The 26,912-nt window shown below is 46.3% G+C and overlaps 1 protein-coding gene across 2 annotated transcripts in view; it reads right to left on the reverse strand.

The window, feature by feature from the left end:
- Window positions 1-26,912, reverse strand: part of DENND2D (DENN domain containing 2D) — a 736,340-nt gene that overhangs the window by 398,591 nt on the left and 310,837 nt on the right. For both annotated transcript variants that reach the window (XM_085600175.1, XM_085600177.1), the window contains exon 5: window positions 21,510-21,587. In XM_085600175.1, coding sequence (XP_085456301.1) covers window positions 21,510-21,587 — 78 coding nt within the window. The remainder of the gene's footprint in view (window positions 1-21,509; window positions 21,588-26,912) is intronic.

A 26,912-nucleotide genomic window follows, 5' to 3' on the forward strand; every position in this document is an offset into this window, starting at 1 on the left:
ATGTACGTTCCACGTAATCAAGGACAAGGGAGCTATGTGAGTCATGGGGGACGACCTCAGATCAATGGCCAGCGGGTCCAATGCCGCCGTAGCTGACATAGTGTAGAAGTAGTATTACGGGTTCCTTTGCGTGATGTGTTCGCCGACCAGTGCCTAAGAATGTTTTATATATGTGTGCCTTTACAGAAACTAACAAAGAAAAAAACGACCCACATAAACAATCCCAGGCCACCCACCCCCCTCCCTGCCTCCCTGCTAGACAGACTCAAAACTACCCGCCACCCCAACTCTGCAGAGTACTTAGTACCCAATCCCATAAACAGTACTTGCGTGTCTGAGTGAGAAGTCTGCGGGAGGCCGCAGTCCATCCACACCCCAAAGACGATCTTTCAACAAAGTGCTGCTGCAACTTCTCGGCAACTCCACTGCCGCGGTCATCGGCTCATTCCCCCAGCAAGGGGGGAAATCAGGTTCTCCAAGTCCCATCTGTGATGAAGTCCTCTTCACAGGTATACCCAAGTTGTGTAATCCGCACCTGGTGTTGGTGAGTCCCAATTGTGTACTATTACTTGTCAGCATTCCTCGACCTCCGACCGTCGCGCAGTATCTTCCTCTTGCTCTTTTCCTCGATCTCCAAAGTCAGCTTCCTCCCTTCGTTGCTGTTGGCGTCTCTCAGATCGTCTGGAGCCACCCACTTGCCGCCATCCCCCGAGCCAGTCGTGGGCCTCCTCTGGCGTGTCGAAAAACCAAGCCTTACCATCTGCCACCACTCTCAGTTTCGCCAGAAATAACATGGAGTAAGACAACTCCCTTCGCCTAAGTTCTTTCTTTATTTCGAGGAAGCTTCTGCGACGTTTAGTAACCGCCGCCGTGTAGTCTGGGAAGAAGGATACCATTGAGTTTTGAATGTGCAGTGGTGGAGCCACTCTCGCCGTTTGTAAAATGGAGTCCCTATCACGGAAGTTGAAAATGCGGGCCAAAATTGGTCTGGGGGGCGCCCCAGGCTTGGGCCTGCCTCCCGGTACCCTGTGCGCTCTTTCCACAGAGAAAAAGGTTGAGAGTTCTCTGGGCTGAAGTCTGGTTTGAATGAGATCCGCAAAATAAAGGTCCATGGCCGGACTCTCTTCGCTTTCGGGAACGCCCGTGATTCGGACATTATTGCGGCGCAAGTGCCCTTCTTGGTCGTCCAGTTTCGCTGCCATCAGCCTATTTTCGGCTTCCAGTTGGCTGACCTTTTGGAGTAGTGTGGCCGAGTCTTTAGACAAGGATTTTGTCACGTGCTCCACCTCTGTGACCCTGGCGGTCATTTTTTGAAAGTCGGCTCTTAAGAAAGAGACATCAGTGGAGATGGATCCCACCGTCGACTGCACCTTAGTAAGAGCAGTCATAATATCTTCCAGTGTCACTTTACTCGCTCCTTCTCCACCATCGGGGGCCTTGTCCGCGACAGCTGTGCGATCCGGCAGAGCAGGGAAGTCTTTTGCGTATGCATATTTATCTAGCTTCACCTGTGAAGTCGTGCGTGGCCCTCTGCCCCCCATCTCAGTTCGGACAATATCGCGTTGGTCGGTAATCGCCACTGCCTGCCGCAAGACCTCACTTCCTGCGCGGCCGGTCGGTTTTCCCGCCTCGCCAGAAATGCGTGGGCAGTGGGGTATTGATCCAGGGTTGACTAATCAACAAAAGTGCACTCAGTCATCGCAGGCACTTTGGCAGCCGGCGTATTCCCAGTTTAGTTTACGGGATCTTCACTTAGTCTTCAATCAGCATATCTTTGCTCATGTATAGCTGCTGCTCAGGAGATCGCAGCCCCGGGAAACATCACCGTTGTGGATGATGGAATTATTTTCAGTAGGGATCCCCTAGGGCGACAACCATGCCCTCTGCGCCTCCGTGGTGCTGGCCAGTGTCTTAGCTTGGTCCCCAGGTTCACCACTAAAAGCGCGGTGGTGCGCGTTATGAGTTTATTGCTTCTTGTCTCTCCAAGAGGGTCTTGTCCTTATGCGAGACTCCGGTCACGGCCGGGTGCGCAGGTCGCTTCCCACAAGGTACTGCGCAACTCAATGACAGCAGTCTTTTTCTGGGGTGTTACTGTGTGGAGTTAGGCATGTGGCTTTAAAGTCATTTGCAGGTGCCTCGGGGCTGGCCCCGTTATCGTCCGGTCCCGGCTGCAGTCTACAAGGCCTCACCCTCCTCCGCCCTCTCCGGGGCACACCGCTCCCTGAGCCGGCCGGGACCGTCACTGCAGGCGCCCCCCACAGGCCGCCCGTCGCGCCGAGCACCGGATAGCTCAGGCGGGCGCCGGGCAGCGTCCGATGATGAGGCGCCGCGTCCGCGCCAGACTCTTGATCTCCTCGAGGGCGCCACTATCACCTTGGATTATTCGCTGGGCCGCGAGCCTACCCGCCGGGCCACAGTCACAGATGAGTCCCCGGTCGCGGCCGCTCGGCCAGGCCACACCGTGCCACACGCTCCTCCCGATGCGCTGACAATCGTCGCGGGCCAGAAATGTGATCGATCAGAGCCCCGGTGCCTCCGCAGTTAGTGATCGTCTCTGGGGCAGGATAAATGAACGGATTAGATACCGGATAGTCTGGGAAAGCTACGTCTCCCTCGGAGCTCCTCTAAGTTGCGGCCATTAGGATCAGCTGCAAGCCACGCCCCTGGGCTACCATTTTTTAATCCCATCTTTCTAGAGCTTTGTAAAACGTTCCCAGCATATGTGTCTCCTGAATCCTCACTATGCCAGGTTAATGTCTTTTAAAATATTGTAGGACCACTCTTTGTTTTATCTTGCCCCCAGGCCGTTGACATTTCGCAAGATTATCTTGAGTGAGTTCACTTTGGTCATGGAGGTTGTGTGGTCCTCTGTCCGGGGTTCTTCCCACATTGGTGCATCACTCCCTGCCATGTCAGCGGACCTATCAAGGGTCTCAGTGTTCCCTCTGCTTTTGTGGTTAAACAGTGAAATCATGCTGCATAAAAATAATTTATAACAAACAACTTCCCGAAAAACTTCCACCTCTCTGCATTGCAGGCCTAAAACTGCACTCCCCAACTCTGCAGAGTGCCTGTTGTTCCAAAACTGTTGCATACCAAACTGGTGACGTGGTCATCGAATTTTGTTAAGTTTACCATACTCTCCCCTCTCTCCCCGACACGCTACCCCTTGCTGTCCACATACCAGTTCATAAGGATAGCAATACACGCCTGTGAGCACGTTGCTCAAGTGGTCGCATGCGTTCAGTGCTCAGATATTCTCAAAAATGACCTCTTGTTGTGCTCCTCTTTTCTTCTAGTGTGGGCCTTCATTCTGATCTCCTCCGGTCTTGGTTGTTGCCAATACCGCGTTTTCTCCCAATGGTGGCTGTGGGGTTTGCCCGTCCCCAAGCGGTTGTCGAGCCCCTCGTTGTCCAGGTCGCAACGCAAGGGCACCCCGAGCACCTCTGTTGCGACTGCCCATCACCAGCCAGCCGCCATCCATCAAGACAGCCCCATTCCTCAGTGGGGGATGTGAAGTACCATGTCTTTCCCTCTGACAATTATCTCAACTTTACTGCAAACTTTCTGCCGCAGTAATCTCTTGACTTTGTTGAACCTGCACCTCAGCTTCTGCACTTTAAACGAAAAATATGGGTAGATGCTAATAGTGGCCTTTTCATATTTGAGGGGCGTACTCTGCTAGACAGCCTGCAGGATGGCACCTAGGTCTCGATGGTTGAAGAAGCGGGCAATAATTGTTCGAGGCAGGTGCCCGGTTGGGGTGGGGTGGAGTGGACAGGAGCTCTGTGTGCTCACTCTACTGAGAAGAATTTAGAAAGCCCTTTATGTTTTAATGTTTTCATTATCAAATCTTCCACAGATAAGTCAACACTGGGGCCTTCTGCCCATCCTGGTAGACCCACGACTCTAATGTTTCCCCTAAATCGGCTTTCAATGTCATCAAGTTTGGCCACTGTTGTCTAAGCTTCTGTCATGTGCCAGGTGACTTGCTCATTGAGAGTCTGCATTTCCATGCGGAGTGCGGCCAGCAGGGCTTCATTTCCCATGACCCTTGCACCCATTTTGCGCACAGCCACCCTTAGTAGTGTAACCTACTTAGTGACAGTCAATTTTAGATTCCAGGCAGTCTCAGACCCCATGAATTGCCTCAATGATATCTTTCAGAGTGGGCTCAGTTGTACCAGGCGTACTGCCTGAATCCGAGATTTGCGCCCCTTCCAGGACTGGTACTCCAGTTAATGTCTTGAGCATGGCATATTTATCAAATTTCATTTGCTGTGTCACCTTGGGTCCTTTGGCACTAGTCACTGTGCCGGGAGTGGGGAGGCTGTGCCTGCATAGTAGGGGGTACGCACCGCCGCCTGCCAGGGCACTTGCTACTCCGCCTTTGGAGTCTCAAGGCCTCTCGGGTTTCCTGAGCCCCCCCTAAATCCCCCTAGAGCCTCCACTGTGCCGAGGCCTGCCCAGTGCTCAACCGCAAATCCTCAAGCGCCCACAGTCCTCTGTATATTTGGGGGCCTCCCCTGTTCACCGGGGGACGACCCCCTCCGATCAGGCATCAGGGAAGCCGCAGCTGAAGCCCCCCAGTGAGTTTGTCCTACAGCAGGGACCCGCCTGGGGTCCTAGGCAGCCCTGGAGGCACCATTGAGTCAGGCTGGAGGGCCTATTTCACCCCTGTTCCTCCCCTCTCTCACAGGGGCACATGCACGATCACCAATCGGGCTCAGGTCACCTATTCAGTTCAGCGAGGTCCGCTGGTCGGTGCCTCCTTGCAATCTGCCACTTTATTGAAAGGCAAGATCCAGGCTTAGCTCAAGTGCCCATCAAAACATCTGTTAAAACCTCATTAATTGTAGTAAAACCTCCTGTGAAGTTTTTGACGGATCCAAAGTTTCAGTCAATAAAGTAATTTTAAGCTCTTGTGTAGGTAAAACTGAATCAAGAGTTTCTGCTGCTCAGAGTATTAAAGTGGTAAAAGATGACCTCTCTTCTGTAGCCATTACTGCTAGAGTGGATGATAAACCTACATCAGGATTTGTGTCAAGACCGTTCGCATCTTGCAAATTCTGCAGAATATCATCTTGAGGATATTCTGCATCAAAAAGATACTCACCCCGTGAAATATCAGGTTCTGACCTAGCAAACACCATATTAGAAGGCAACTGACGTTCAGAATCCGATAAAACAATTGGATCCGCCATTGGCGTCGGTGAATCCGATCCCGGCGTCATGTAACTTTGCATGAGGAACCTGTTGCATCAATTGCGGCACCGACGAAAACTAAGTCGATAACCATCAATTCCGATGTTGTCGGCCTCAAAGCCGAAACAACAGGCACCGTTGGAGTCGAGGACAGATCCGTCGACGTCTGATCAAACAGAGGCCTCCTCGGATCCGTGGAGCCTGAAGGCGTACCATGAGGTTCCAGACTAACACCAAAGATTGAGTCCATGGCTTTCTTAAGCTGTTGGATCTGATCTGGAATTGCTGCCTTATCTTCTGCTGTTTGGATTTATTATGCTTATTATGGTTCTTCCTTGACTTTAACAAAGTTCTATTTTTCGAATGCCCTCTCGTTGGAGAATGAGACCTGTCTCTTGATATTGACCGACGAGCTATGGACATCAAACTGCACTGAGTCTCTAATTTCCTGGACTCCGCTAATGCGAGTATTGTTTACCAATGCCAAATCGTCTTTTTGTTCATCTTGGCATATGATGAACACAACTTTGAGTTGTGGCCGGAACCAAGACACTACAAACAGACATCATGTGGATATGTAACCGTCATCTGTCATTTACAGGTCATAAATAGCTCAACACCTGAAGGTTTTGGTGATATCCTTCACACAGTGCTTAATTTGTGCTGGTGCTTTCCGGTGCTAAGCACCGGCACTTAATTTTCAGGGCCTGGTCTACCCGGGTCTACCCGCGATATCAGCTGTTCATTAAATTCACACGGGTCTCCCCGGTGAAGAGCTGATATTGCCGTTCGTGAAGGGAGAGCCAGAGCGCTTTTAACATTTTAATCTACGAACTATCCTAAGTCCTGGCATTGGAGTTGCTGATTTATTTGCCACGGGAGAACTTTGCAAGTTGCCGGTGGGAAGGAACCACTATTTTACAGAACAAGGGAACCCAAAGGAATTAAGACAGGGACCTTGGGCAATTTCATGTTATAGAGAACAGTGGTCCCTATTCAGGAGGAATACAGTGTGATAGATAACCATACACTTAGAATAGAATGTATGTCTTTTGTCCAGCCGGACAAGAATTTATTTTCATAGTATTTTTCAAAAGTAGTATCAAATAAAACATTCAAATGACAAGTGGGCACAGCCGTGACCAACAGAACACAAGACAGAACAATGAACACAGTATTGGCCAAAGGGCAAGCCAAAATGGGTCTGTACAGTTGTTCTCAGTATAGACAGACACAAATTAATCATTTAACACCGTTGCACAATGTGTTATAGCTTGAGTCTAGTGCATAGGATGTTTGGGTGTCGACGACGTTTCGATGCCACATTGAGTATAGGGCATCATCTTCAGGACAAACAAATAATGCACTGCTGTCTTGATAATATATCACACCTTTTTTACAATTCTTTACATACAAAAAAGGAGCAAGGGGAGAAAAAGGGGGAATAAAAAATGGAAAGGAAGAATTTTAACCACATTTGACACAATACAAGGCATGTTTTCAGCCTAACGTTTGTGACTTAGGTGCTTGGAGTTGCGTGAACAATGTGGATTGAATTTCATGCAGAGGTGGTGACATTTCTCTAGTTTATGCTGAGTGAGGATTGAAATTCGTGTCGCAGTGACGACGTTAAAAAGGAGTTGGTTGAATTGATGCTGATTTATGGTGCCTAGTACAGCTTCGTCATGAAATGGTGAATTATTGCAGTGATTCAACGGAGAAGAGACAAGTGAGTATGATATAAACCAGTCTGCATATTAAAGGACGACAAACCGGCACAGTGCCTGATCATGAGCAAGGTGTTTCCAGTGATACAGGAGGAACAAAAAACGGCGCGGTGCGATGGTGAATGAAATATTTTTATGGGTGAACCCAGAAGGCAGTGGGGACTTTACCTAAGGTGGCAGAGAGTCGACGGTTCATTATAGGCGCAGGAGCGCTCAACAACTGGACTTTGGGGGTTGCTGACACCGGCGGGATCTGAATGAACAAAAGGCAGAGGTGGAGGTGTCTAAGTTAAAGAAGGGGTGGAGTTGACACGAAAATTGAGTGTAAAACAGAATAATTTAGTTACCAATTCTGTTTGCTTTATGGCAGAAAGTCCTGTTGGGTGCTGTGTGCCAGCTGTTGGGGAATGCACGATCGCATTACCTGGAAGCAGAGAGGGGTAAGAATGGGTTAGGCGTGAACCCGCCATGTTAAAGAGGTGGTGTCCAAGGGATCTAGCCGTGCTACTTACTTCAGTGAGCGTGGGCAGTATCGCCGCATCTGCTTCGGAGTTTCAATGGAGACTGCCGGTTTGCCGAGGCAGAGCTAGTTAAGGCATACTATCGGCAGAAAGTGAGGAAGGACTGGCTAAAGCACACTATCGGCCGAAAGCGAAGAAGGACTAAAATTATGGAAAGGAGGCGGACATTTTAAGGTGGTGTGGGAAGCACTGGTTAAAGCACACAATCGGCAGAAAGTGAAGAAGGACTAAAATGATGAAAAGGAGGCGGCCAATTTAAGGTGGTGTGGGTTGCCCAGGAAAGGTGCAGAGTAAGTGATTCGTAGTGTGATTACACGAGCACGTGCATACAGAGTGGCAGTGTTTGTGACTTGAATACATGTTGAAAGAGACATCTTTTTAGAAAAACGAGGACATCTTTATAAAAGGGAGGTCCAGTCTTCAAGGCGATTGAGGCCACTGTGGATGCTATTGGTTCTCAGAATCCAGTGGAGCTCTTCCTTGTTGAGTATTTGAGAAATGTCTGCCCCTCTTGGGGGTGGTTTGATCACTGTGATAATTGTCCATTTGAGATCATTCTCCGTATGTCCATTGTCCGTAAAGTGCTCCACTAGGGGTGCATTAGCCGTTTTACACCGGATTCTACTGCGATGCTGTCCGATCCTAAGCTTGATTTTCTGGCTTGTCTGGCCTACGTAGATCATATTGCAGGGACAGAAAATTGCATACACAACATTTGTTGAATTACAGTTAGAAAAGTATTTTCTCTCATATTTGATTGCTCCGTGCTCAAAGGTTTTGCCTTCAACAGTGTAATCACAACATATGCAGCTACCACATTTCACATGACCTGTAAGAGTCGGTAACCCCCATGCATCGTTGATAGTTGTTTTTTGGGGGGGTTTTGGCAGGGCTGCCCGGACTACATGATCTTTGATGTTTTTTGCCCGTTTAAAGGCGAACAGTGGACGTTCAAGGTTTAGTTGGCCGGCATTTAACACAGGCCAGTGCTTGACTATACTCTTTTTGATTGCATGTGATGCTGGTGAAAAAGTGGTGACACAAATTAAGCGTTCCTGCATTTTCTTAGGTTTAGGTTCTAGGAGGGTTTCCCTAGGGCAATACCAGGCGCGTTTGAGGGAATGGCGCACTAATTTCCGTGGATAACCTCTAGCTCTAAGCTTATGGCTTAGTGTCTTGGCCTCACTGAAATAGTCTTCCTTAAAATAGCAATTCCGCCTTAAGCGCAGGAACCAATCACGGGACTGCGAGGACCAGCAGCCCCGCAACTGCAATCAGCTGTGTCCTCTTCCCGTCACGCCCAGACGCTATAAAGCTCCTCACGGCCCCCGCTTCGCGGGAGCCGTTCGTGAAGGGAGAGCCAGAGCGCTTTTAACATTTTAATCTACAAACTATCCTGAGTCCTGACATTGGAGTTGCTGATTTATTTGCCACGGGAGAACTTTGCAAGTTGCCGGTGGGAAGGAACCAAGCACGGGACTGCGAGGACCAGCAGCCCCGCAACTGCAATCAGCTGTGTCCTCTTCCCGTCACGCCCAGACGCTATAAAGCTCCTCACGGCCCCCGCTTCACGGGTGCCGTTCGTGAAGGGAGAGCCAGAGCGCTTTTAATATTTTAATCTATGAACTATCCTGAGTCCTGGCATTGGAGTTGCTGATTTATTTGCCACGGGAGAACTTTGCAAGTTGCCGGTGGGAAGGAACCAAGCACGGGACTACGAGGACCAGCAGCCCCGCAACTGCAATCAGCTGTGTCCTCTTCCCGTCACGCCCAGACGCTATAAAACTCTTCACCGCCCCCGCTTCGCTGGACGCGCGCGGGCGCGTGCCGGGCAAAGCCCGGGCCAAGGGCGGGCCCGTCTGAGCCCGTCCGAGAACGCCAGAGAACGGAACGGGACCTTCTTCTAACATTTGTCGATTGAGGTCAGTGTATGGAAATTCAAGGTTAAGGCGTGGTCTTAAGTTGTAAGAAATAGGGTCATTTGTTCCTTGAGCTTGCAAGTACACATTTACCAATGGATAAGCCTGCAAAAAGGGATGGGACAACTATGCTATCTTCTGGGGGCGCCCTAATGGGAACCTTAGATAATTTCCTTGTGCGAGTCCAATCAGTGCTAGCCAAGGATATAGAACTATCCGAGAAAAGATTATCACTAGACATTCTATGTGATAAGAGGTCTTCCCTGGGAAATATAGCTAATGCAAGATCACCACCATGCCAACAGACTGTTATGCTGGATTCTTCAGGCTCAGTATCTTCCTTGGTAGAGGAGTGCAACGGTGACATAATAACATGTACTTCACCTTTGTCTGAAATGCCGGGTGCAATTGCCGATATTTCGCTTGCTGGTAATTCGGTCCCAAAACCTAAGCCTTTATCAAGCATTAAGACCCGTTCTGCTAGTAACATCAAAGCGGGTCTTGCTCAACAGCATTCAGGTCTAACTTCGAGAAAAAAAACGCAGGGGAATCCAACAGACTGTGGTGGGGAAAAATGCTAAGTCTGGTCCTGCTCCCGTCCCAAGTAAGGATATAGCTTCATGTCCCCAATTCGTAATAATCGAAGAGAGGGTAAATCCATCACCATCTGTGGGGAATGGCTATATGAAAGATACGGACCCAGCGTTTTGGAAAAAATTGGAATGTATCTTAAAAAACGTATGTGATCCTATCTACGAAAGGCTGGGTTCTATAGAAAGCAGGCTTGTGTGTATGGAACTTTCACTCGCCTCGGCCCCGCCACGGGGTGGCAGACGGGGATCCAGCTCACACAGGGAACGCTCTATTGAGATAGGCCAACGTAGTAAGACCAAACCCACTACCAATGACCAAGTTAGTGCTGCTGCAAACACTAACCTGCCAGTTTCCCAGGAGCCGCAGCATACCCCGGCGATCGACAATCAGTCAAGAGAAGAACATCATCCAGTTCGTGACGGATCCCATAGTGCTGGGACTGGTACAGTCAGAAGTGACAAGCAGCCTATATTTGTACAGTCTTTAGCGCAGGCTTCGTCGGGTCTTATTGATATACATCTCCCCCCAGAGGCTGCCCCCTAACTGGGGTTCCACCCTTGGCGATTGGGACTAGGGAAACGTATTGGGATCTTAGAACAAGTGTACATTTTGGCTTAATGCTAAGCGTCCCTTGCCGGCCAATACGTGTGGTGAAATCTTGTATGCCAGGAGAGTAAATTGGGTGGGCAGAAAACCTAAGACAACAAAGGGGGACTGTATTATCATTAATTTTAGGGACAGACGCTGTGTGGTACATATTTGCGGTTGGCCCCATGATGATGATCCCTCATCTTTAATTTGTACTATGCCATTGTCTTATTTTTATGCTCCCGCACCTTTGCCTCAGTCTGGGATAATACGTGGGGGATTTCTGATTAAGGGTCGCCCTATTGGGGACATAAGTTCTATCAATCGATTTGATGTGTTATCTGGGTTAATGGATTGCGATTGACAGAAAGATAGAAGTGGTTATCCCAGTCCCGAAAAGGCACACATAGCTCTTGAGTTAGAGGAGGATAAAAAGCAGGGAGAGCTGTCCGTAACAGATAGCAACAGTGATGACAATGCGCTGCTCGCCCTAACAAACTTTATTAGGGTTGTGGAGCAGGGCCTTCGTCCCGAGCTCGGACAAAAAATATTAAGCAATGATGGTAATTTACCTTCCCCGCATGGTATTGTTAATCCTCCTACATTAAATGCAGGGAGTGTCGAAGGGGTGTCTAATACTGTAGGTTACACAACGTTTTTATCTTGGAATGTGGCGGGTGCGGGACCCAAATTAGCATCATCCCTATGGTCAGATTTTATTGGCGAGCATGACATCTGTCTCTTTCAGGAGACATGGTCAATAGAGCCTGTATTCAGGTTAGGTTATCTGAATTTCTTTGTCCCAGCAGAGAAAAGGCCTAAGGGTCGGCCAGTAGGAGGCCTGGTCATCTGGATTAAACAATGTTTAAAGTGTAACATCCAACTTATCCCAACTCAGAACATTGACATTTTGGGAATTAGATTAAATTTCCCATCAAACTTGCATATTGATATATATAATGTTTATGCTAGGGGTTTACCAGGTGGGAAAAAATCGGAGGTGGTATCAACATTAAACTCCCTCGTTGAATCCAGACCCACCGATGTGTTCCCGCTGATAGCGGGTGATTTCAACACGATTTTTGAGCCATTAGGGTACCATGACTTGTCCCTAACGGAGGAGGAGGACCTTAGATGGGGTGTCCCACAGCTTGAGATAACACCAGTCAGCAAGTGGACAGAGGCGGCCCTGTACCTGAAAGGGTTTTGCTTGGCCAACCAACTGAGGGCAGCTAATGGCAGAACCTTGTCAGACAGGACGCGGAGTAAAACATACGATAACGGTATCAGGGCTAGCACCATAGATTACCTTTTGGTCCACTTAAGGATGTGGCATACTCTTGTGGATATGGTGATAAAACCTCGGATAGAAAGCGATCACAATCCACTAGTAGCTCTTTTTAAACTGGGTTTGGGAGATAGATTGGATGGGGCATTTGTTATGAAAGGCCCGACTGCTGCTTTATCAAGTGATGAACGCCACCTTAAGTGGAATAAAGTAGTAGAGCATCCTGACCTTATAGATAGCATAAAGTCTAATCTCGAAGAGGCGCTGACACTAATGATGGTAGGTTGCACCAAAAGTCAGTCTCATACAGTAGTCGAGAATATACACGATAAACTTTTTGCTAAACTTAAAACCTACTTTTGCAGACCACTTTTAGCAAAACAAGTTTCTAGAAGAAAACAGGAGAGTTGGTTTAATGCCTCCTGCAAGCAAGCTCGGGAAGAGTTAGGATTTGCACGTAAATCCAAAGACTTGAACAAGACCATGATAGCCCGTAATAATTACAGGAAGGCCCAATGGAAAGCCAAAAAGGAATGGGAAGAGAGTGAGTGAGTGGCAAGATCTCAAGGCAGCATGTACTGACAAAAATCAGAAAATGTTTTGGGATATTTTTCAATGGAAAAGGGGAGAAATAACTGATAGTCCCCACAATTATGTTCCCCAGAACTCTTGGATAGAGTTTAAGACCCAATATGCAAAAGACGCTGAGGATATTAGCCTGTCTCATCAGGAACGGGTCTTTTATAACAAGCCTGCCTTTAGCGCTGAGGAGGTCGACAGGGCGCTTGATATGGTAACCCAGGGTCGCGCACCTGGAATGGATTGCATCCCTGCTGATGTATTTGTGTATGATAGACAAAGATGGCGCTTATATATCACCCACTTAGCTAATGCTATTGCCCAAGGCATGGCCATTCCCCAATCTTGGAAAGGCGCAGAAATTGTCCCGATATATAAAAAAGGGGATAAATCATTGGCTAGCAATTAAAGGCCCATTGGCTTGATTGATGCTATACAAAAAGTTATGGGCCGGCTGGTCTTGGGCAAAATCCAGTCCTGGATGGAGGCCAGTAATATTCTGAGTCCTCTCCAGGCTGGGTTTCGCCCTAAAACCAGTACTATAGACTAGGTTTTTAGGTTTTTGGTCCTCTATTGGAGGACAGTGGTCTTAGAAAAAGGGGTTTTGTATGCAGTGTTTGTCGACTTGCGGGCGGCTTTCGATCTAGTCCCGCGTGGCAGGCTGTGGCGAGTGCTGCAGGGGCTGCGGATGGCACCGGAGTTGCTGGCATTGGTTGTTCGCTTGCATGAGGACAACTTTGCCCGGGTTCGGTGGGGACGGCAGGGAGAGGTTACGGATACCTTCCCCGTGGAGCGAGGAGTGCGGCAGGGTTGCGTTTTGGCACCAACCCTGTTCTCGCTCTTCGTAAACGGGGTGGCCGAGTTCCTCTCCCGGGTCCCTTCGGATGCCCCGGCCATGGTTGGTACTTGTGTCCCAGTCCTCATGTTCGCGGACGACACTCTGCTGATTTCAAAAACCCCGAGTGGCCTCCAGCTTACCCTGCGGCGCTTTGAAGAGTTTTGCCTATTGCGTGGACTGGAAATAAACGTTTCCAAGACTAAGTTTATGGTGCTTAATGGCCCTAAACCTAGCAAATCTTGTAGATCTTTTAAAGGTGCAATCCTTATGAATGGTTCTCCTTTAGAACAGGTCGACGCATTTACATATTTGGGAGTAACACTACAGAAAAAAATGCGTTGGAACAGCCAAATAGATTTGTCATTATTGAAGTTCCAACACCAGACAGGCTTCCTTTTGAAACGCTTTAAAACCTCGCAGACCCAACCAATTGGGCCACTCCTCGAGATTTCCTCCATTAAGATCCGTAGCTCGTCTTTATATGGGTCTGAGCTATGGGGGTATGGCAAAAATCCACAACGCCTGAATGCCATGGAGAACGAGTTTATTCGGAAAGTCGTTGGTGTCCCGCAAAGCACTCCCTTACTACCCCTTTTCTGGGACCTCGGTTTGAAATCTCTACAAGATACAGCCTATCTGCGTCCATTGCTGTACTGTTGTAGGGTATGGTCAACCGAGGAGCTTAATCACTATGCTCTGGGTCTAAAGCAAATTATTGAAAAGGATTCCTTTCATAAGATAGACTGGTTGAGGTCTATAAAATTGCTACTTTATCGTTTGGGACTGAGAGACCTCTGGGACGATCCCCAAAATGCGGTCTTTCCCTCAAAAGAAACTGTGAAAGCTAAGTATTGGGAAATGATCGGTCTGGAATTATTTACTAGGGAGTGTTCATCCCACCTAACAGGTAGATTTTTGGAATTTAAGGCCTATCCCAGACAGGAACTGTATTGGGGCTTGATTGAAGTACCGTGCGATCGCAAGCTCTATTTCCAGTTTAGGATAGGTACTCTCCCGATACGATCATTTACATCTAAGTGGGTTGTTGGGTCTCAAGACAAATGCCCAAAGTGTTGCGATAAGAATGAATCTTTGAGTCACTTTGTGCTTTTTTGTCCCCTCTATATCATCCCACGTAAAAAATGGGTATTACCCGTCTGTCGGCTAATTGGAATCCGAAGGTACGAGGAGGCCATGAGAATCTTGTCCTCAGACCCAAGCCCGACAATTGCAATAGCAATGGCAAAATATATAAAGTGGGCCTGGGCAATTCGATCTAGACAGATTAACACTAAAGCGTCTTGCGAATAGGCACCCTTCTATATATGAAAACTTTTAGATTAGGAAAATGTATTGTTTAGATTGATTTAGGGGTGGACTGCTTATTGCTGTATATTTGCGAAACGTCCTCATTTTTTCTGGTTGCATAGGCATTAGCATATTCTCACCCAAAATGAGGTATAATGCTGTTCTATGCATACAAGTATAATTCTGTATTGATAATTATGTTCTGTTTTAATTTGTTTTGATGTAAATGGTTGTTATATGCCACTTTTATGACTTAATTGTCGAATAAAGTATATTTGACTTGATATTGCACGCGATTGTGTTTAAAATAATACAAATTGGATGCCGCAGCAGCAGCCCGCTTTATGAGGCACACTGTCACACTCAGATTGAAACTGCCAGGGCCCCTGCCTCCTCGTAAATTACAGGTCACTCCAATCAAGGCTGTGGCCTGTATGCACTGCTACTGCTGGCTTGTGGGGATTGCAGCTGAGTTACGGGCTTCTATCAGGCTGACTGTGCTGCACAGCACTGCGGCTACAATGTATTCTGATGCCCGCCCCACGGCGCAGCTGAGGCGGGATGTAAAGCAAAGTCTGTCCACTGCGCCGCGGGGGGAGGGGAGGATGTCAGCTCCGGTCCTGTTGCCAAAGCGGGAAGTTTGCATAGAAGGCAGCTGGCTACAAGATGCGTTTGGGTACGGGCCTACGGGGAGTGAAGGAGTAAAGATAGGAAGAACTGGGGGCTTGTTCACGAAGAGCCGTCTGTCCAGACACAGACAAAAAAAAATCCCATGTAATGTCAGGGCTGGAGGCGGCAACTGGCAGAGCAGAGGAACACATGCTGACACCATAAATCTGGGACAGGAGGCTTGGAGGCGCCCCCCTCCATGAGTCTTACGGTAGGGTCATTAACTTAACTCTGGCTACTGGTTCGAGGGACTCAGGCGCGCCGCGCTGGCCTCGCAGCGCTGTCTGCTGCTGTTAATATATTTATTTAACTGAGCAGATGGAAATATTATAAATGTGCATAACTGTCACTGTATTGTCCTCCAATCATTGGCACTCAACTCCTCTCACTTGACCCACTCTGCTGCCAATGACATAGGGCACACGTGCCATGGTGTTTCTTAGAGCACTGCCGTGTTTCAGGTGGAAATGTTTGTGGCATATACACTAAAAAGATCAGGTGGTACAAAAAAGGCATTGAGTTATTAGCGCGAGGGGGACACTTGCCCGGTGGCTCGGGTGGCGCTCCTGAGCACTGTCTTTAACAGACACCATTGCACTGAGTCTGACTTTAGTGTTTCAGTGCCAGGAGGCCCACTGCCTAGAAACCCGAGAGAAGCACAACACCAGCAGCGTCTCATCTCAGACCTCCTGCAGCGCTACGCACAACAGCACAGACCTCCCCTCAGTTCACGCAGGATGGTGAACCCACTGCTGGAAAAGTGTGTGTAAGTCGACCTGGAGTCGGGTGATTATCAAATTCCAGAGATTTTGAAAGGAAGCTGTGATTGTAATACAAGCTTCCACAGTGCGTGTTGGTAGCTTGTGCGCTTGTATACACTATACAATTAAATATAAGCAGAGGCTGAAAGGCTAGGTGGAAGTGAGCAGCCTCTGTGAGCTGAATTCAAAAGTGATGCCAGGAGGAGGCCGCATACAATAATAATTATCCTTTTATCGTAATGCTAATAACGGATTCCTAGAGTTTCTTGTTGCGCAAATGGGTGCAATTTATGATGTTTATATGTTTCCCTCGCCGTCATTGCTTTATTTTTGCTAACGAGAAACTGTCACTCATAGTCTTTGAAATGTCACTCATAATTGCTCTGAAATTATAGAAAAGTCATACATAGCAATCTAAAACCTTGGCAGCTATGCACAGAGGGCTCTGGCAGGCGGTAGGCTGTGGCGCTCTGGCAGGCGGTGTGGAGGCAGAAGGTAAAAGGCAGCAGCCATCACCAGTTCTAGCCATAGTCGGCCAAAACTACAGGCTTCATCCAAACTTCGATCAATTCCAGAAACACACTGAAGCATTGCCCACTGGGAATGCTTTCAGCCAGGAGCCCTCTTTGCCTGACTGACCTGCGAGGCCCAGATTTCTTTCCCGCTTCAGAAGAACTGTAAATATCGTTTATATGTCAGGAGAAGTGAGAAGTGTCTCATTAATGGCCTTAAAAATTGAGCACAATGCCCTTGACCTATTGAACCCTCTTGTATTCTGGTCCCATGCCCAGCTGGTGATGGGAACCTGAGGCAATGTTGCTAGTTAGGGCTTAATGTGTGAAAAAAAGAAATGCAGGGGCCCAAAGTTTGTCTTTCAAGACCATTGGGAGAACTTCTGAATGCCAGTGTTGCAAACTACGGAGGCTGTCTGGTCTTGATTCCACCTCATCATGGCTCTTTCTTCACTCTGCACGATTATCTCTTTTGTGTGTTCTTTTTCAAGCCAGCTTTCTCCCTGTGTCTCAGTTTCCCTACCCTTCTCTTCCGCCATTCAATCTTTTTCACCTTTCTCTCTCCTGTGCTCTGACTCAAAGTTAGTCTGCTGTTGAACAATAATTCCAGGTCTTCAAAAACGAGGGCTTGTTACCACCACCTGCAACAACTGGCACAAATTAAGCAGTGCAGTAAGGGCAACACCAAGCGCTTAATTTCAGCTGGTGTTTTCCGGTGCTCGGTACCGGTACTTAATTCTCAACACCTGTATTCCTGTACCTATGAAAGTCTGGCACCTGGTGGCGCTGTCTCTCTAATTTTGAGTTAAGCACAGCAACAGAGGTTTAATAATTTAATATACATTATATATGAATAATATCTACTGCTCACACCATTTTTTATAGCTTTAAGTGAATTGAAATAGTCTGAATTGTCACACTTCTAGGTGAGTGATGTGTATGCAGAGGCGCAACTAGAGCCAAATTTCGGGGGGGGGCTGAGCAAAAATTTCGGGGGGGGCTGTACTTTAAGCAATAGGCAGAGTGGAGCTGAAGGGGCTCTTAGAAGGGGTGAAACAACAGCGAGGCGTCATTAACATGCAAATGGTCTTTTAAAGACCTGTGAAGTGCTCGGGTGCGGCTGCTTTTTTGCCCGGGAAGGTGTCTCATCCCGGGCTGCCACACACGACGGGGGGGGCTGAAGCCCTTTGAGTCCAATGGGTGTTGCGCGCCTGTGTGTATGTGCTATTAGCAGTACTGCCAGGGAGGGAAAATGCGTGGTGCAAGCTGCAATGGCCTCCCGAAAAGGGTCCGGGCACTTATGTTTTTACAAATTAAGCACTGGTTTACTGTGGCTGGACGTTAACAACACACCCCGGCTGGATGCCTATATGTTACATTTGAATGGTTTGTGGCCTGGATCATGGATGTTTACGTGTGACATTTCCACGGTTTTTGGCCTAGCCCTGTCCTGGATGCTTATGTGTGACGGATTATGGCATGCTTTCTGGCCTGGACGCTTAGGTGTGACATTTCCATGCTTTCTGGCCTGAGGGCTCAAGTGTGACATTTCCACAGTTTATGGCTTGGGTGCTTGCTTATGTGTGACATTTCCATGGTTTATGGCATGGGTGCTTATGTGTAACATTTCCATGCGTTCTGGCGTGAGGACATGTGACATTTTCATGGTTTATGGCTTGCGTGCCAGTTGAGGGTGTGGGTGGAACCAACAGAGGCAGTGGGTGGAGCTAGTGAAGGAAGTGGGTGGAGCCGGGGGAAAGGGGTGTGGCTTCCGACAAACATTTGAGCACCTGCACTTCATGTTTTACAAATTAAGCACTGCCTTCACACACAGAAGTAATATCTAGAAGAAAGTAAACATAACCATTGAATGAAAGTTGAAGCTTCGGATCTTTAGTGCTTGGACAGAAAAGAAAGGGCGCCAGCGCAAGCAGGTAATGTATATGTAGGGAAGTCATGTCACAGCTGCCTGAGATGCAAGTTGCAAATGGAACCATGATGCCGCACAACACATAAGCCGACACTGGAGGACATTGCTATACAAAAGTTTCCAGATCCAGTCTGATGCTTGGCGATAATCAAAAGCGGAGGAATCTGTGGTTTAAAGTCTATATCAGAAATCTTTCTTTTAATATGAATTTTGGTTTTCTGTATGAAAGATACCCGTTCTCGATATTCAAATAAAAATCCTCCCAGCCTTATGCATCATAGCAGGATCTATATTTTGCTGCAATAATTGCTTACGAGACATCTTCACAAATGTTGTTGGCAAAAATGGATCAACCACAGCAGTAAGTTATTTTTTTTATCAGTTTCAAATTGTATTCTAGGTGTATTGAGTGCTATCTTCATGCTTCTGTGATTTTAAACTAGACTTTATAACAGACCTAAAACTCAATAGAACCTCTCAAGGTGGAAATACTTCAGCCAGTTCAATTATCAATTTTTCTGTGCTGTTACAGATTCAGTTAAACTGTTGCTCATTTTGTTTCAGAACCTGTGTCAAAGTTCACTGACAAAGCTCAGTGATGCTGTGATGCTTCAGAATTTTATTTTGTTAAGAGCGGTCACTGCCAAGAAGTCCAAGCCTTTTAGTGCAAGGTTAGACTTACTGGTATATTGATTAATCAGAGTGCTTTAATAATTTAGGCATGCTATTCTGGGGCAACAATGGGTATCCTGCATAATGCAGAATGTAAGGTCAAGTAGTTCTACAAAGTTTAGTATGATGATGTTGAGCATAATTTGTGAAGAGTGTACATTCCAAAGAGTATGCCGGTATTGCCGGGGTCTAAAGTGAGGGCTCAGAATAAAGAATAAATGGCCAACCTCACTTTCTTTACAGAAATGTGGAACACACTGTGTGTAGATGAATACAAAGTCATACAGGTGTATGCATGCGTAGAGAGAAGGTGGAGACACAGGCACATGGAGCCAATGTGTCCTTAAGATATAGAGACATATGTTCCACTCAGAGTACTTTGTTATATGTTCCAATAGTAGGGAACAGTTTCAAAATGATGACCTTCACAGAGGAGAAGTGCATCTACATTACAGAAAAACATTTTTTTTAAAGAATATATTGAGGGCTTCCTTGATAAAGGGGTTGGCTTAGTCAAGGCATAAACCAGGAATGGCTATTACCACAGAGGAGCGGACACCAGGGGAAATAAAAGGCATCTGGCTTAAGAGAAACCTGGAAGATAATAAAGACCAAGAGAATAAAACAAAAACCACTTGGGCATATGGCTTTTTATGACTGTATTTGTACCTCAGTCACTGTGCTTGGGTCATAATCCATCCTGGCCAAAAGGTGGGCTTTAGCGATTGATCTTGCACGCAGAAGGGCTGCTCATCAAGTTTTTGATTTCCACAATACTCTGATGAAGTCGCATTACTTCCAACTTCAGACCCCACTGCAGTTTATAGAGAAATTTGGTAGTTGCAGCATTCATGTGGGAGTCACGAGGCTGGATGGGAATTTGGAGCATCTCAACATATATTTTGTAAAGGTAGACTACATGGACAATGTGAAATTATACAAGAGGAAGGCTGGAAGTCTGATTTGAATGGAAGGAAGAAAACTTCCTTTTGACCATTTTCAAGGAACAAGTAGAACCATGTGGGAGCATTGCAAACTACTCAGAGATCTTAAAGAAAAACAGTTAGGATGCTTTTATTCCCTAGGGGTTAAAAGCTGCAGAAAATCAACATTGTACTAGTAATGGCTGCCCTTCTGACAACTAGAAACAACACCAGCCCCAGTCTGGTGCCACAATATGTTCAGATGTTTTCATGGTAACAATTAGGTTTCAATATTAGAAGTTCAATACTTCAGTCTAATAATGGCATTTCAAAGATTGCACATACTGAGTAACATACTTTAAGAACCTAATAGAATAAAAGTCAATACGTGAACCAGTTTTAAAGTGGTTGATCACGTAGAATGTCAAATAATTATTGTAGAGCCTGTGATACCTGAAGTGTCCTATGAGGTAATGTTGGAATTAGTTTGTGAATTACAAGTTTCTTAAAAATACAAATAATTTCTTAGGTATAAGAGTAACAGGTGAAGTAGAGTGTCATGTCTGAGTGCACCTGAAACGTTGTTCAACGGATGGCTTTTATGCTTACAAATGTCTATAATAACTACATGAATAAAATAGTCAGACTCAGATGTGACCAAGAAATAATTCTGCAATATCTATATCTTTTTGAAAGAGTAAGTCGTAGCTTGGAAGCTATTCAATGGCCATGTGGTGGTGAAAAAACAGCAAAGACTTTGACTAAAGTTTCTTGAAGGACAGGGCATTGTATTTACACTTTAAATGAGATGTAGTAAAAAAGAATTTGGTAAAAGATTCTGTTTTCTCCTCGCTCTCTCACCCATTTTCCCTCTTTCGCTCCCTCCTTCATAAACTCTTTTCACCCACGTTCCTCCCTATTTGTCGTACCATCCTCCATCCCATGTTAAAGTTTGCTTTTCTTTTTATTTGAATTTATTTAGTTTACGAAGGCCCGGCAACTGCACAGTGCTGCTGGGCTGTTCGCTTGCTTTTTCACACTTTTTTTTTTTTATATTTGAGTTTACCACTCTAACATGGCCATCTGCAGTATTGAAAAGGTGTGGCAAAATGTCCGCATGCATCACAGCGCAAATGTCACAAAGCATATGTACAAATCGGCGCCAATCTTCGTGTAGGCTTTCTTGAATAAAAACCCATTACAAGATTGCCAGCAATGCACGCGCCATGTGTCTTGTTGCATATGCATGCATGCATCTGTCAACAAGCACTGGCAAAGACAATAGCTCGGCCTTTTAGAGCTTTAGTTTCTTCTCAATGCATGTTTTGTTACAATCTTCGGGGTGGGAGAGAAGAGAATAAGGCCTTTGAGTATTCAGGAGACGGGCGGATTTTCAAGCGGAAATGATACACAATACATTGCAATACAACTTTTCTAGGTGTGCATTAACTTAAATTAAAAGTACATAAGCATACCTTTGAAAACAGTCCAAAGCAGCCTAAGCAACTAATGATACAGTAGACTATGGGCAGACGTGCTCCTCTACCGGAAGGCTGAAAAATAAAAGAGAGACTTCGGTAAACTTATTATTAACAAGTTAAAAACCTTACTTTTTAATTAAATAAAACTCAACCTTATAACATGGGATCAATCATCCATGGCCCTGATCAAGGCAAAAAACTACTGCCATCGCCTCGTGGGGTTTCCATTGTGATCAGACTTAATCTGACCTCTTAAATTTCCTGAATGATTGATTCCATGTGTATATAGCTCACCCAGTACAGGTATAATGCTCTTCACTGCGATACCTATAACCCAGTTAATTCCATAACAATTTCAAAACCAACATGAGTAAAAGCCTGGACTGCATGGGTTAATCACCCACGGATTTGGGAAACCACAGAGCTCTGCTTTATTCATATTAAAAGTATTTTCAAGCCCTCGATTTTCCCGCATGTTCCCAATGTAAAATACACAGAGCACCCAACTGATGATCAAGGTTGAGTATCACTTCCTATTCATAGTACTTTTGCGTGCACATGCATATGTCAGTGGCGCTGCTGCAGAGGAGCAGGCTGTGACCACAAGCCTGCAGGAAACGAAAGGAAAAAAATACCAAGTAATTCTATTTCCAACTAAAAACATTAAGCCTTGGGATCACAACATCCACAAACCTTCTCATAACCCTGGAACAGTTCCACGGGACATGCCCTTCAGCCGTAATGATGGTTTAGTCACAAACTCTCTAAACTTCATAAGTAAGTAGTTCTTGTTATTCAATCTTTATTTAGCATATTAGAACAGCCATAAAAGTACATACAGTATCATCCAAAGAAATTAAAATGCCATAAAAAACGACATAAAAACTCAAATAACGTAAAACGAAAGTTAAAAATTAGGAGGAAGCAGTCCTGCCATTTCCCCAAGTCATGACTAACACAAAATAATTTCCGGATATACAGGTGTCCCCTTTGTGAGAAATAAAACATTAAACAGCATACCGGTCTCAAAGTGCCTACAAATAGTTCAGTGAAGTTTTATAATGTCTGATATTCGGTGCAAAAGCAGCATAAAAAGGGCACAGTTTACATAAAGCGAAATACTGAAAGGGGCAGCCCCACCACAGTCACAGCTGATACACAATACGTTTCCTGAGATATAAGGCCCCCCTTATATAAAGTGAAACATTATAACAAACAGGGGGGTCTTGAAGAACAAAAAGAGTGCAGTTTTATAATCTCTAATATTCTGTGAAAGGAGAATTGGTTTATGGTAATAACTCCTCAAATACTTGTAAAAACAAGCATTTGCAATGCAATAGGTCTCGCATTTGCTAGAGTTTAAGCTATTGGCATTGTAAATGACAATGCCTTTTATTCATCTGTTTTGAAAACCAACACATAAATAAAAGACAGTCATTTACAATGCCAATACCTCAAACGCACGCAAATGCGAGACCTATTGCATTGCAAATGCTTGTTAGTTGATGTTGTCAGTGGGCTCTTGAGAGCGCCATGCACAGGGCTTTCTTTTGGGAATCAGTTTTTGTTTGGAGGTATTGGCTTAAAGTCCTTTTTATATGATTTTACTCTGAATATTGAGAAGTGTGTTGATGACAACCACACGATGGGACTCTGTTACTGATGAGCTCTTGCAGCACAGAGCGAATAGGAAAGTTGCGAGTACGGGGCAGATTTGGGTTTGTCAGAGTGGTGCACGTTGGGGGGAAATAGGAACGGTGAGATAGGCTTTCTCCACATTCTCAAGTACTTTTGCTCTGGGAGCATCCATTTTCCTCACCTGTACAAGATGTATTATAGAAATAAAGTCTACCAAACTAGAAGATTTTCTGTACTTGTAAGTGGACTTCACAATCTGAAGCCTCAGCAAAGCCTGACGTGAATCCAGAAATGGGATTTTGAACTATAAACGTTCACGTTTCGGGATGTGACTGCAAATGTTTTGTGAATCAACCCCTAATTTGAATCTTTTGGAACGAATCAATACTCCCATTGCAGCTACCTTATGTAATCAACAAAATCTAGAGAAGTACAATAAATACAGATAAACCCACCAATAAGCAACTCCAGATACAGGCATCTTCCAAAACATAAACAAACTAGGATAGCATATAGGAGGTTCCTTGAGGAAAAGATTTCAAAGGCTTCCTTCCAAACACATAACCTCAGCGGAAAGGTGCAAAGTACAGACATGGCAATAAAAGCACCTCAGAAGACAGTCGTCCACTAAAACACAGACCACACCAGGACACCACATGAGTGCCAGGCAAGATGCCCCACATATAACACAGGAGGCAGACCTCCAAGGTAACATAGCCCGAAGTGGAAAGCACAAGAAGTGGGTTGATGGTCGCAGTCGCACAAAATATATTATATGGGACCTACAGAGTAACTCCAACCAACTAAACTAAAACTGCAAGAGTTTTTACTCTCTCATCTTCCCTTCATCCCTCTAAGCACTGCAAGACAGGATAAGAGCACCTCTGTGATCACACATGCCAACAAAACGATTGACACACAGATCTGAACAACATTGTTCACACCAAGCACTCCCATACAATATAGCATACAACTCATTCGATAATGTCCTTTGGCACACTGCAAGCAGCATACAGCACAATACAAATTTATATACAATTACAAGTGAACACCAGAAGGTAGTACTGGTGAAGGAAGACCTCCGATATAAAACAGATGACAAAGTAAAGAGGATAGGAGGCATGAAATGAATAATCAAGAAGGCCAACTCAAAATTATTTCTGCTTAACTCAAATCACATGAAATGCAAGGGGCTTGGTAGGCAAACCCCACACCATAGCAGTCCTGCCAGGAAACCATGCAGAAGGGAAACCGCACAAGACAAAAAGGGGCATTGGAAGACAGAAGAGCACAAAAAGGAGGCACGGCCAAAGTGAGAGCAGCTAATGATGCACAGCTATTGGAAAGACAAGATGTAGAGAGGGCGCGGGTTTAAGTAGATAGGCAGACCCCAAAGTAGGTCTCCCCAGAACCAAATGAGAAGAAAGCAGCGAGGTTACAGACAGGGGCTACAAAACAAGCACCGGTCCAACACCAGAGACGTACCCCGAAGAGTGTGATGGGTGCAGGAAGTCTTCCCCCTAAAGTAGGTCCTCAGTAAACACTACAACAGAAAAGCAGTGGGGTCACAGGAAAGGGCAGCCAGTAAACACACACATGCCAAGGGTGTCCACGAGAGAATCAACCTCTGGGAAGGCAGAGCCCTACATAGAAATGCAGAGGCACAGGCTTCCGTAAGACGCCTCCTTTCTTGTAATACACTCCCTTTTCAGGCACCGCAATGTGTATCTCCAGAAAGCTGCCTTGGACTACTCCGGAGAGTATGTATTGTGCTAATGGAAGGCATTCACCAGGCACAGCAGGGGGCGGCCTCGTCAGAGTGAGGTGTTTACATTCCTGTTATTTGCTAAAACTGGTTTTATCTACCAAAGCACGGAAAAGCTGCATGACACCCATTTGGGAACTGTGAACGGAAAAGCGGTGAACAGAAATGCTCTTACTCCAGCACATCGCAAAATCGGACTCCGGCACTAGAGGCTGTCGTTGCACCCCCAGAACACAACAGACTTTAGACAAACAAGGAGCTATTTATTGTGCGCCGGATCTGGATGTAAATGAGGCTCTATTGTGCACCTGCCCTGGTGCTTCCAGTGCTGCGTGGGGACCCGGGCTTCCTCGAGTAAGCCGGATGGCCTGGTTTATTTAGCTAAGGGCAAAAGGAGAACTGGGTCCTGCCCTCCCGGGTCACCAAATCTATTTAGAACTGGGATAGCGGTGCTTAGCCAACCCCCAGAGATGAGGGGCGCTAGAACAACAACGAGGGGCGCAGGAGTCAGGCTCGCTGTATGAGCAGAGAGTACACTACCCGTGAAGCAGCAGAGAAAACCATATGAGGCACAAGGCCCGGGGAGCAGAATGGAAGATCCGCCGTTTCAGGGGGCGGGAATCCCCATCTGAAGAGAGCGGGGGTGAAATAAACTGTATTAACTCTGAGACAGAGCAGGAGGAGCGCCTCTCTGAATGAGCCAGTGGGTGGGGAGCAGGAGGCCAGGCTCAATGCACGAGGGGTCAGCAGGAGTGGCCTTACTGCTTACGGAGATAGGCGCAGGGGGCCTGCCTCGCCGTTTTCAGAATTAACACAAAGGGGAGCATAATCATTTACAATGCTATAGGTCTCGCAATTGCGAGTTTTTAACCTCTGGCATTGTAAACAAGTAACGTGATGCCTCTGAGCTGTTGCAGAATGAAAAGCTCTTATTTCCACCACATTTATGGATTCTTTCTGTCTACCAGTCGAGAAGCGTTAGTAAGTAGATCACCACAGCCTGGTAGCAGAGTTTTGGCATCTCGGCAGACAAAGAGTGCAGTACCCAGGAATTCCCAGATTTCGCATAATCAATGCACGCCTTTGACAATTCCTTTTCCATTCAACAAACAAAAACTGCTGAAGGCAACTCAATGTAAAAAAAAAATAATAAAAATAAAAATAAATAAAAGGATACTGAATGGCAGACCTGGCCTGAGGAAAGGGCAATCAGCCTCAGCGCTTTATACAACCTTAACATAAACGCTTCAAGATTTCAACTAAAGGCCTTCGCAAGACGTGCAGCTTCCATAGGCTCGAACGCCGCGAGGAAGTGTTCTGAGCCGCCTCAGAGCAAAAACAGTGTTTTACTGTAAAATTTTAATTGGGAAAGTAACAGTGTACATCAATGCCTCTGAGCTGTTGCGGAATGAAAAGCTCTTATTTTTAAAGGCTGCCTGGGTAAATTAACACATGTTCAGCAGACGAGATGGCAGCTGCGCGGGGGGCAGGGTGGGGGAGGGGGCTTGGCTGGAGGGTTTGGAAAAAATCCCAGGGTTCAAGGAACGCATGTGGGGGATGGGGTGAGGGGGGTAAAGAGCGAGCTGTGAATCTAGTAGGGCTCGATCTTCTGTTTAAGTACTTTCTGGTCTCTCGAATTAACAAGTAACAGATGGCCCCCTAAAGATAAGAAAGTGCTTCACGACAGCCGTGAAGCAGACAACCCAGTCCGGATGGGCAGTTCAAAAGGGAGAAAGGGCAGTGGCCCAAAAGCATCCTTTTCAATGAGAAGCCAGCGTTCAGCATAAACGCTGACGCGACCCAATGAAAATGATGAGCGGGGCTTCAAGTCCCCTTTTGAAATCTCCTCTCTCACTTTAGGTCTCACCGAGCGTGCAGCGCATGCTCTGCAACGCTAGGCGAGACCTAACCAGAGAACATCATAAAATGCTGGGTGCTTTGATTAGACCCACCATCGCAGGGCTAAGGAAATGAATTCGGCGAACATACTCTCG

Source organism: Triturus cristatus, chromosome 1_2 (genome assembly GCF_964204655.1).
Source record: "Triturus cristatus chromosome 1_2, aTriCri1.1, whole genome shotgun sequence".
Classification (NCBI taxonomy): Eukaryota; Metazoa; Chordata; class Amphibia; order Caudata; family Salamandridae; genus Triturus; species Triturus cristatus.